This window comes from Nerophis lumbriciformis, linkage group LG18, assembly GCF_033978685.3.
Source record: "Nerophis lumbriciformis linkage group LG18, RoL_Nlum_v2.1, whole genome shotgun sequence".
Classification (NCBI taxonomy): domain Eukaryota; kingdom Metazoa; phylum Chordata; class Actinopteri; order Syngnathiformes; family Syngnathidae; genus Nerophis; species Nerophis lumbriciformis.
In genome coordinates this window covers 29,492,378-29,504,597 of record NC_084565.2, presented here as the reverse complement: position 1 = coordinate 29,504,597, position 12,220 = coordinate 29,492,378, and the positions used below count along the sequence as shown (strand labels likewise).

At 38.2% G+C, this 12,220-nt stretch overlaps 1 protein-coding gene across 2 annotated transcripts in view; it reads left to right on the top strand.

Annotated features, from left to right (window-relative positions):
• The window catches only part of glis1b (GLIS family zinc finger 1b), a 223,691-nt gene that overhangs the window by 125,989 nt on the left and 85,482 nt on the right, over positions 1–12,220 (top strand). For both annotated transcript variants that reach the window (XM_061977975.1, XM_061977974.1), the window contains exon 7: positions 11,070–11,231. In XM_061977975.1, the coding sequence (XP_061833959.1) occupies positions 11,070–11,231 (162 nt within the window). The remainder of the gene's footprint in view (positions 1–11,069; positions 11,232–12,220) is intronic.

Sequence of the window (12,220 nt, the reverse complement as noted above, 5' to 3'; positions counted from 1 at the left end):
TCAGGTGTCCTAATCACTTGGCCCGGTGTATAAAATCAAGCACTTAGGCATGGGGACTGTTTCTACAAACATTTGTGAAAGAATGGGCCGCTCTCAGTGATTTCCAGTGTGGAACTGTCAAAGGATGCCACCTGTGCAACAAATCCAGTCGTGAAATTTCCTCGCTCCTAAATATTCCAAAGTCAACTTCATTATAAGAAAAGTGAAGAGTTTGGGAACAACAGCAAGTCAGCCACCAAGTGGTAGGCCATGTAAACTGACAGAGAGGGGTCAGCGGATGCTGAAGCGCATAGTGCAAAGACTTTCTGCACAGTCAGTTGTTTCAGAGCTCCAAACTTCATGTGACCTTCCAGTTAGCCCACGTACAGTACGCAGAGAGCTTAATGGAATGGGTTTACATGGCTGAGCAGCTGCATCTAAGCCATACATCACCAATTCCAATGTAAAGCGTCGGATGCAGTGGTGTAAAGCACGTCACCACTGGACTCTAGAGCAGTGGAGACGCCTTCTTTGGAGTGATGAATCACGCTTTTCCATCTGGCAATCTGATGGACGAGTCTGATTTTGGAGGTTGCCAGGAGAACGCTACATTTCGGACTGCATTGTGCCGAGTGTGAAATTTGGTGGCGGAGGAATTATGGTGTGGGGTTGTTTTCAGGAGTTGGGCTTGGCCCCTTAGTTCCAGTGAAAGGAACTTTGAATGCTCCAGGATACCAAAATATTTTGGACAACTCCATGGGATGGCACTTCAAGTTCATATGTGAGTAAAGGCGGGTGGCCAAATACTTTTGGCAATATAGTGTATGTCTGTCACAAAGTTGTCCAACATTGAAGACAGTTTGATATATTAGGTTTCCACTTGACTGACCAATCACTTACAATGATTTTAAAAGTCCCTAAAGTCATCCATCAAAAAGCACACTCAATGGTAAATGTCAGAATAAACTGCAGTTAAGTGATGGACACGTGGTTTAGGTTCCATAAACAGTCAAAACGTGGTGACACCAGATTAATCTTGCCTTGGATATTATCTATGAAAACAGCTTACACATCTCTGATCACCAGAATTGCTTCAAACATGTTTGGTTTTCCTTTCTGAGACCTCCGTCTGAGGCAAACCGTCAGAGAACCGCACAAGCACAGAGGCACTCCATCTTGATCTTGAGGGGGCGAGGTGTTCAGTTGCTCCGTAAACATTGGGAATGACAGCGGGGGTCTTGATATGGCTGAAGTGGGAAGTGTGGACAGGCGGCTGATCACAACAGACAAGACCAAATGAGGCCCGGAATGCAAACTGGTGGAGATTGCGGGCCCCGGCCTGAGGTCTTCATGGGAAATGACTCCTGACTGGCGGAGAGAAGGCCAAACAGTGTCAGGGCTCAAAGGACGCAGTGTAAAGACGCTGCACGCGTGTAGCGGCTCATTGCGAACCTGCAGGAGGTGATGGGGACAAACAACCCTTATGGGCAAGTGTTGGGGTGTAGAATCCGCTGCTGACATTTGGGACAGGTATCTGATTAAAAACATTTAGTGGAATTTAACGACAGATGAAGACAGGGTCGTCATTGTCCCTACCTATACTCTTGTCTTGTTATCTCAACCAGGGGTGCTAAGGTACATTCGTACGTAGTAGGGTTAGGCAATATGGCCTAAAAATCTATATCGCAATCTATATTTCAGCTTTCTGTGATAACGATACATATCAAAATACTGTATATTACTTGGTATGCAATTGATAATAGAACTATCTCCCAATGAGCTACAAATGCTCCTAATTTAGCTGTTCCTGCATGTAAAATCTCCGATGCAAGCAGTCCTGCAGCCGGTTCACTTGTGCAAAGCTAGACAGGCAGTTCACATCTAAATGTCTTTCAATAAACGCACAAGATTGATCTTTTCTTGCATTTTAGGTAATTAATTTACAAAAGGTAATAAACACGGTAGGCTTTAGACTACTAGGAGCGAGCAGCTTACACAACAGCTGTAAGCACACAATAGCAAACAAGATCGACATACCTACAAAGTGTCCTCAATTGAACAATATGGCATTCTAAAACACATGCGTCGATATAAACAGGTATATAGAATAATTATAGTTGCATATTATTTACACATTCAAAGTCTACAAGGAAGAAGCGTATTAGAATGTATTCAGTAATAAGCGTATCAGCATCATTAAACTTACTGCATCATGAGCTCAACTTAATCAATTAATATGACCACTAGGTGTCGCCAAAAAACAAATTACTTCTCCATTTTTTAAAGCATAAATCTGTCATAAGGTTAGTATTTTCATATATATGTCATATACATTGTTCTTTGAATAATTTTATATTAATGGAGCTTTTTCTAACATTCTTTAGTACACAATAATAAAAGTAGGAAGTGATTTGTGCTGACATCGTATCAGATTGATATTGGTATCGGCCACAACTCAAGGCTTCAATATCGGTATCGTATCAGAAGTGCAAAAGTTGCATCGGGACACAGTGCCGCTAATTGGCCAGAGTAAAATGTCAACCGAGTTTCTAAACCAAAGGGTAAAATGAAAACTTTTAAATCTATATTGTTAAAATATTCTGAATATAATTTTGTAATATTTTTTAAATCAAAATATTTGTATTCCTTCATCTTGTATTTGTTTAAATATTTATTTAAAAAAATGATTGTTAATTATTCGAATATTATTTTGCAAAAGACATATTTAATAAAAAAAAATATTATATATCATTATTACATATTAATGAGTATATAATATCCAGCAGCATGGTGGACCAGGGGTTAGTGTGTGTGCCTCACAATAAGGGTTCGATTCCCGGGCACTGAGTCTTTCTGTGTGAAGTTTGCATGCTCTTCCACACTTCTTGGGCAATCGTCAATTCTAGAATATATTAAGTATCAATTAAAGTTTCTAGCCTATTGAAATTGCTGATCAATGTGATATGTTTAGGTACCTTTTTGCTGTTTTAATTTACAAAATGTATTATATATTTAAAATAACATTTGTTGTAACGCTGCAATCTTATGTGAAGGAAATATATTTTTGTTGTCAGTATTTTACGTCTGCACAAATACAAACATGTTGCAGCTATTAAGACTGCAGAGACAAGTTGAAGCTCCAAGCGATCAGCATGGTCACCCAACACGACTTGGCCATGACTGGTTTAGGTTTCGCCGTTATTAAATGGAGCATCTGTGAATAGGATGCTCAACCTTGCACAGTGTGGGTGAATTCAGAGGACTAAAGGGATGAGCACTGAGAATGGGGCTGCTTTCTCTTTTCCTGCAACTTGATCTGTTATAGGCAGGGTGTTATACAATGTACAGTAATGATACTTAGAGAATAGATGTTGCTGAAGTAATGTACAATTCTACATCACATGTTTTTGGCCAATCTTCTTTATTTTCCATTCATCCATCCATTATTAATGTTTTTGTTATTTCTATTTATTTTTGTATTGCTTATTCTTAGAATATTTTTTGGTCAAATCACTGTAATGTGCTTTGTGTTAATATGCTAGCATCAGTGCCAGGGGGCTATATTTCATGTACCGTATTTTCAGAGATATAAGCGCACCCACTAGAGTTTAGAAGAAAAAAAATATTTTTCCATATAGAAGCCGCACCGGACTAAAAGCCGCATATACATATGCTATGAAATGAGAAACTAGAAGTCATCATCATGGACTCACTAGCTGCTGAAGCTAGCTCCTCAATCGGCTAAACAGACTCAATAACTCCACGGTGATGTTTTGGTGAATTTTCTGAGGAATTTGTGAACCTGATACAGAACAGACAGAATGTTAATATTACTAACACAGACACTCGTTAACATGTTAGCATATTAGCTAATGCTAACAAAGCTAGTTTCATTACATTACGATAACACATACAAATATTCATGAAATACATTCCTACACACATTACACATTGGACAGTTTATTAAGTAAGAACTGTTTTAGCTATATTGTAAATCTTACAAACGTTGCATGGAGTGATGAATGAAGAATCCTTTCAAATAGAGACGCTATGGACAGTTTAACTTTCGAATTGAAGCAAGACAGGAATTACATTTTCAACTCATAGCACAAACAATAACAGACCTTTTCAGTCCTATGCTTGGTAGGGTTTAATGAAAACTTCCCCGAACAGGACAAGCGGTAGAAAATGAATGGATGGATAGTCAACACAAAACATTATGACAATTAGTGGGGGAAAAAATCCTTAATTTAGCCGCTCCGTTTTATAAACCGCAGGATTATAAAAGGAAGTGTAGGAAAAAGGTAGCGGCTTATGGTCCGGAATTTACGGTATTTGCTAGTTTAATACTATAAACTCACTCCTGTACTTTCAGTCCTGTTACTCAAATAAGTCTATATATATATATATATATATATATATATATATATATATATATATATATATATATATATATATATATATATATATATATATATATATATGTATATATGTGTGTATATGTATATATGTGTATATGTGTATATATATATATATGTGTATATATATATATGTGTATATATATATATGTATATATATATGTGTGTGTATATATATATATATAATATACAGTATATATATATATATATATATATATATATATATATATATATATATACAGTATATATATATATATATATATATATACATTTTTAAATTATTATTTGCACACACAGACACACAAAAAACTGGAATTTTATTCCCAAAGAGAGTGTCCTCTTTATTTAGGTATACCTTGATTAGTATACAATCTATATTGTACTGTATTGATTTGTCAACGTGCTGCAGTGTGTTCCAATTACATTTTTCATCAAGAATGTTTACTAAAATAAATTGGTTTGAGGCCTAAGGCTAATTTTGATGCCATCAATTAAACATTTCACATCTTCTTAATTATAGCTTTTGTTTTTCGTACAAAATATCCTAAAGTAAGTTATATAGACAATTTATTCATTTTAGACCATTTGGAAATATTAGACCGCTCCTCATTTGCTTCTCCTGTCAAGCAATAAAAAGTAGAATGAGATATTAAAAGACAGGTATCATCTGCGAACATAAGAGACAACCATTTTTCTAAATATTGATATTAAAAATAAACGTGGTCCCAAAATGGATCCCTGAGCAACCCCATTTTGATTATTAATATAAACACTTGCTTATTTTTTTAATTAAAATAGCTATGTAGCCATTTTAAAACACCATTTTAATTTTGTCAGAAGAATGAACAGTATCAAATGCCTTAGACAACTCTAAAAAAATATGCTCAGACTGTATTTCTTATGATTTAAATCGGTTGCAATCTTAACAAAAATTATTATCATCTGCGTTGCCATTACCCCTAGAAATGCGCAAAACCTAAATATCAATATGAGAAACTAACAGTGGTGTGCCATCAGGGCCAGCAAGGCGTTCTCTGCTGGCCTAACATAACCAGAAATCAGGATCATAATATTAAGATAAAATTATTTTTTAATTTTCTTTCCCTAAATATCCAAAAGTATTCATATTCTCTTCATGTAATATTATGCTCGTTCCAGTGCTGTTGTTTTTAGTTTGTATCCATTCAGAATTCAGCTAGCTTATGTTGCCATGCTGTACCAAATCTACCTGAGGCCTTCAGAATCAACAATGATAGACAGTTGCGATAGCCAATCAGATCACAAGTTTTTGTCAGTAAGGCCTTCTAGCTGGCCTCACGTTGAACATGATTTACGCGTCCTGTGATTGGATACTCACCGGGACCGTTAGCGGATTAATTTGAGCACACATAAGAGTTGATAGACAGTTGTGATAGCCAATCAGATTACAAGTTGTTGACTAAGTAGCCTGATGTTAACGAGACTGTGATTGGATACACAGGGATAGCAGGGAAGGACAACAAAACGTTGATTAGGTGGCAGATATATATTTGCAAGGCCATTTTCAAGAAGGATATTTAAAGAGAAACTACATCTTGTGAGACGATGTCGACCAACCCCGAAATGGGGAAATGCCCACCATTTCCACTCGAATAAGTCGACGACGAGGGGTACCACTGGCTTATATGATGTTGAAAAGGTGCTACAAATTGTGAGTTCAAATTTAATTTTGACAGTACCACATAAGATATGTTTTAATTGCTGATACGTTTAAATTGTTTTTTTTAATGCGTCAGAAAAGAACCCGTTTTGTACACTGTTGATGTGGTTCAATGCGCAGTAGGGTGTGAATGTGTTTCTGTATAGTATTTCTCCAGCAATGGTGCATGTAGTGACATAAATTATGGTATTTTGAGAGGTAATTATTGAAGTCCGACATCACTGAAGGCCTAGGTGGGAAACGCACGGCCTGCCACCGGAAACTAATAATGGAAACACCCATATTTCAAAAAAAGTCTCAATCATCGCTAAAACATTTTTGCGCCCTAATGATTCGATATTGAAATGTTTCGCAAAAGCATGATGGAAACACTTTTTTTTTTGCATCTCGAGGTCACTTAAACGCCAAACCGGCGGGGCGCCAATGCAGGACAACTGGGGTAGTCTTGCTCACCGCCACACTGGGCCGTTTCGCGGGTCTCCTTCTGAGAATAGAGGCCGACCCGCAGGCTTGGAGAAACCCACCCAATGTCAAGGGGGCCCTAAGGACGTTGCCTTCGAGCGATCACCTGCCGCCTCCGTATTGACATCACGGCAACAGCGGTGGCTGCAATATATTTCTCAAAGTGTAGTCTCGCGGGATAAGACTTTACAAGAATTACGGCTCATGACGCAAAACACCCTTTAGTGGAAACACTTACAAGTCGCTAATGTACTTTGTCAAAATTTTTGAAATATCGCTTTTGTTTTGCGAAAAACTGCAATGGAACCGCAGCTACATCCATCCATCCATCCATCCATCTTCTTCTGCTTATCCGAGGTCTGGTCGCGGGGGCAGCAGCCTAAGCAGCGAAGCCCAGACTTCCCTCTCCCCAGCCACTTCGTCCAGCTCTTCCCGGGGGATCCTGAGGCGTTGGAGTTAAAACAATCTAAATTAATTTTAACAGTTACAATGAATGAATGAGTGAAATTAGTTTATTTCCGTCATATAATTAACCATTTTGTGTGTTCAAATTAACAGTACAGATAATACAAATTTAACAATCATACACATTTACACACAAAAAGAAAAAGAATGACCGAAAAGGAATAGGCTGAAGCTAAGGCTTATATTTGCCTATCCTATTCATTCACTGTAAATAAGATTACCTGGAACATCAACGTTCAATACAATCAATGGGATGAAAGTAATTGTTACTATATTTTATAATTTTATATTATTTCACCTTTCAAGGCTTTCTTAAACCTTAACAAAGAACTACATGTCTTCAACTCCTCACTGAGCTTGTTCCACCATTTAACTCCTAAAACTGAAATACATTTGTATTTTATGTTCCTTCTTACTTTACCTATTTCAAAAATCAATTTCCCCCGTAAACTATAGTTTTCTCCTCTTAATTTAAATAACCTAAGAATACAAGCTAGAAGGCTGTTGTTCTTTACTCGAAACATAATTTCCATTGTTTTTAAAAACACATTATCTGAACATTTTAACACATTAGAACTTATAAATAATGGATTGGTATGTTCATCGTAGCACGCTTTGTGTATTATTCTATTCATCCATCCATCCATTTTCTACCGCTTATTCCCTTCGGGGTCGCGGGGGGCGCTGGAGCCTATCTCAGCTACAATCGGGCGGAAGGCGGCGTACACCCTGGACAAGTCGCCACCTCATCGCAGGGCCAACACAGATAAACAGACAACATTCACACACTAGGGCCAATTTAGTGTTGCCAATCAACCTATCCCCATGGTGCATGTCTTTGGAGGTGGGAGGAAGCCGGAGTACCCGGAGGGAACCCACGCAGTCACGGGGAGAACATGCAAACTCCACACAGGAAGATCCCGACCCCGGGATTGAACCCCAGACTACTCAGGACCTTCGTATTGTGAGGCAGATGCACTAACCCCTTTTGCACCGTGCTGCCCTGTATTATTCTAATAAATAAATAAATGATAAATGGGGTCTACTTGTATAGCGCTTTTCTACCTTCAAGGTACTCAAAGGCTTGACCCTTTTTTGAAGTTATATTATTGGGTCTATGTTTGATTTATAAACATTTCCTCAAACTTCAACACCAAATGTTAGATATGGAAAAACAAAAGAATAATATAACATATGCAGACATTTCTTATTCAGCATGTGTCTTACTTTATAAAGAATAAGCAACAACAAGCAAATGACACATATAGGCCTTGAAGCATGTTGCAACCAAATAAGCCCATGAGCGTCACTATTTACAATTCTTCTTTCACTGTGTTTTGTGCACCTCTTTCGTTCTCTCATAGCCTTCAAAGCTATAAGCGGTCCTGGAGGTAGGATGACAAACAGTCCTGAAGCTCCAGTGACAATTGAGTCTCGTTCCATTGATCTCAATGTACCGCTTAATACCGTAATGGGAGGCGTTTCATGTTGCCGTAAGTAACATTGAACTGTGGCATCTTTCCCGCTGCACACTACGGTGGACTCTGGCAGCCTCAAGAGGCAGCTTGTGGACATGCGAGACGTCCACCCCCCTGAATCATTCATGTGTTAACAAATCTGTGGGCTTCATTGGCTGAGTGGTTGGGATCAAATGGGGGCAAGCTTGGGTCTGATAGCAGCTTGTTTACAGCCACTGTCACTTGTCCATCTGAACGTACCGTACGCATGTGAGTGCCGGGCTTATGCTTTGCATTACAGCCCATTAACTGCTGTCTCGCGCCAGGCTCAGGTTTCCACCGTCACTCACGCAGACTTGAGGCAGGTGGAGTGTCATGTCCGCCCGTCACTGTCTTTAAAGTCACTGGGCATTTCCTCAAATCTACTCAGATTGGCCATGAAGTCAAACATTGAACGCTTATACCACCCAGGTTTCCAGAAAGCAAGTCTTTTTGATTCCCGTGATGTGAGTGCTACATATTTCTACAGCTGGGAAAGTGATCAAGGAATTCAGGAAAAATATATTGGACGGAATCCATCCATTTCATATACTGCTTATCCTGTTCAGAGTAGTGTTGTCCCGATACCAATATTTTAGTACCGGTACCAAAATGTTTTTCGGTACTTTTTTAAATAAGGGGACCAAAAAAAATGACATTATTGACTTTATTTTAACAAGAAATCTTAGGGTACATTAAACATATGTTTCTTATTGCAATCGAAGAACAATTTTGTCCTTAAATAAAACATACAAGATAACTTGTTTTCTAGTAGTAAGTAAACAAACAAAGACTCTTAATTTGTCTGCTGACGTATGCAGTAACATATTGTGTCATTTCTCATTCTATTTTGTCAAGATTATGAGGGACAAGCAGTAAAAATGCTTAATCCATTCTTCCATTCCATCCATACTTTCTGTTTTAACATGTTCTATCTACACTTCTGTTAAAATGTATTAATTACTTTTTCTTCTGTTGTTTGGATGCTCTACATTAGTTTTGGATGATACCACAAATTTGGGTATCGATCCGATACCAAGTAGTTACAGGATCATACATTGGTCATATTCAAAGTCCTCATGTGTCCAGGGACATATTTCCTGAGTTTATAAACATAAAATACATTTAAAAAAAAAAGGAAAAATGATTTAAAGATGTAATCATAGTAGTATCGATGAGATACGCTATTGTACTTGGTATAATTACAGTACATATTTAGGAGCAACAATCAAGAAGAAACAAGGTTAAATCCTATTTTGACAGCTAACACCATTTTAAAAATGGTAGACTAGCATAATAAATGTAATATCCAACACAGAGGACATGTTAGCATCACTACAGTTTGAATGATAAAGTTAAGAAATTGTTTGTTAGCAATAATGTGTGACGATTTGTCACTTCATTTCTGTTTGTGCTTCCTTGTTTTGTGTTTACTTCCAATCAGTGCTCTTATTTTGTTTCTATTTCCTGCTTGTCCCGCTGAGCGCTGTTTTTCCCCTTCACCTGCTGTTGATTGGCAGCCGGTCCACACCTGGTGCCAATCAACAGACTTCCATTTATGCCCGCCTCGCGGGCTCCGCAGTGCTCAAGGATTGACTATTGTTTGTAAACTGTACATGCAAGACTGCTTCATTCTCCTGTGTTACTTATATTAAAATCCTCTTACCTGCACGTCGTCCTCCTGGTTCCTGCATCTCGGGGTCACTACAAGTGCAGCCATGCGAGCTCCTAACATAATGAATACCTTTTTAATGTGTTAAATAAATTTTTGATCATATCCTAATCAGTCTTTTTGTTTAGTTTGGTTCTTTATTCATTATCTATTACCTGGTTCATGTTCACCTGCCTACATGCTTTTTGACTTTTTTTATGTTCGGTAAGTAATAAATAGGGATGCTCCTGTTGAAAAAGTGCAATTTCAATGTCATGTGCTTTTGTAAAAAGAAAGAATAAGGGTAATTTGAAAAAATATCCTTGTTGATTTCAACTATTTTCCCCCAAAAGACGCATTGAGGCGAGAATGTGGGTTTTGTTTGATTACTCAATTAATTTGCAGGCAGGTTATATCTCCAGCCCTATATTTTAGATAATACTGCTAACAAGTTTTGAGCAAATAAGCGATGTGCATTCAAGTAAAAGATTCAAAACATGTCGGTTATGACATTCGGATAACACAATTGCATTTGTGTCAAAATATCAGGCTCTTTTTTAATGTTAATTTAAATTATGCAAGCAAGTAATTCACTGTGATAAGTAGCGATTATTCATAATCCAAAAGTGTAAATCTAATTTAAGAAAATTACTCATTTGCAGTAATTTGTGTCTGGACCAAACCGAAAGGTCAGTACAGATTTCCCACTCGATACACAATTTAAGTGAGGGACAGGAATAGTACTCTGCATTTTTTTATTTTAGTTTTAGTTACTTCCCTCCCTTGAAATTTTCAAATCAATTCTTAATTGTTAATTTCAGGAGCCTGTCACTCACAAGCCCACATAATGCTCCAATGCATTGCCATCATAATTGATACACGTGTGCGCTGCTCCACAGTTCGAGGGCTGCAACAAAGCCTTTTCGCGTCTGGAGAACCTGAAGATCCACTTGAGGAGCCACACGGGGGAGAAGCCTTACCTGTGCCAGCACCCGGGCTGCCAGAAAGCTTTCAGCAACTCCAGCGACCGCGCTAAGCATCAGCGCACTCATCTGGACACGGTCAGTAATGAAGCGTCTGATCTCTGCATCTGTCTCTAGTAGGGTAGATCCAGGACGATTTGATACCAGGCCAGTATGCACTATTACACCGTATTGATCTGATGGGAATCTTTCTCCTTAGAAAATGTATGGAAAAGAAAGGTCGTCCTATATTTGGGATAGAGATTTATACATGTAAAACAAAAGTGAAGTGAAGTGAATCATATTTATATCGCGCTTTTCTCTAGTGACTCAAAGCGCTTTACATAGTGAAACCCATTATCAAGGAAGCTACTTTTCGCCAAGCGTGTTGGAGCTTTTCTTCCTGTCATTCACCTACACGGGTGATCAGAAAAGATGCGACAGTGACAAAAGTATGTCAAAAACTGTCAGCAAAATAGCAAACAACAAAGGAGGAGCTTTGATGCTATCCATCCATCCATTTTCTACCGCTTGTCCCTTTTGGGGTCGCAGGAGTGCTGGCGCCTATCTCAGCTGCATTAAGAAACATGATATTAGTGTTAATTTGTTATTTCACTTGATTTTTATCTTGATATAAAGTTAAAGTACCAATGATTGTCACACACACACTCGGTGTGGTAAGCTTATCCTCTGCATTTGACCCATCACCCTTGATCACCCCCTGGGAGGTGAGGGGAGCAGTGAGCAGCAGCTTGGGCTGCACCCTGGAATCATTATGGTGATTTAACCCCCAATTCCAACCTTTGATGCTGAGTGCGAAGCAGGGAGGTAATGGGTCCCATTTTTATAGTATTTGGTATCATCTTAAGTTTAGTTTTTTTTCACCAAAAGGATCCTCTTAAAGCCGGGTCAATATGGTAATTAATCACACTAAGGCCCCTGAATCCACATCTCATCAATGTTTGGACAATTTAATGCTTCACACTTCTACAAAGGGCATGCTTGGATGTGTTTGGTCTGGGCTAAACAATGTTTTCCCAAAAACAGGTCTTCAAAAAAAGTCTTATGGTGGGGTAAACATTTTTTTC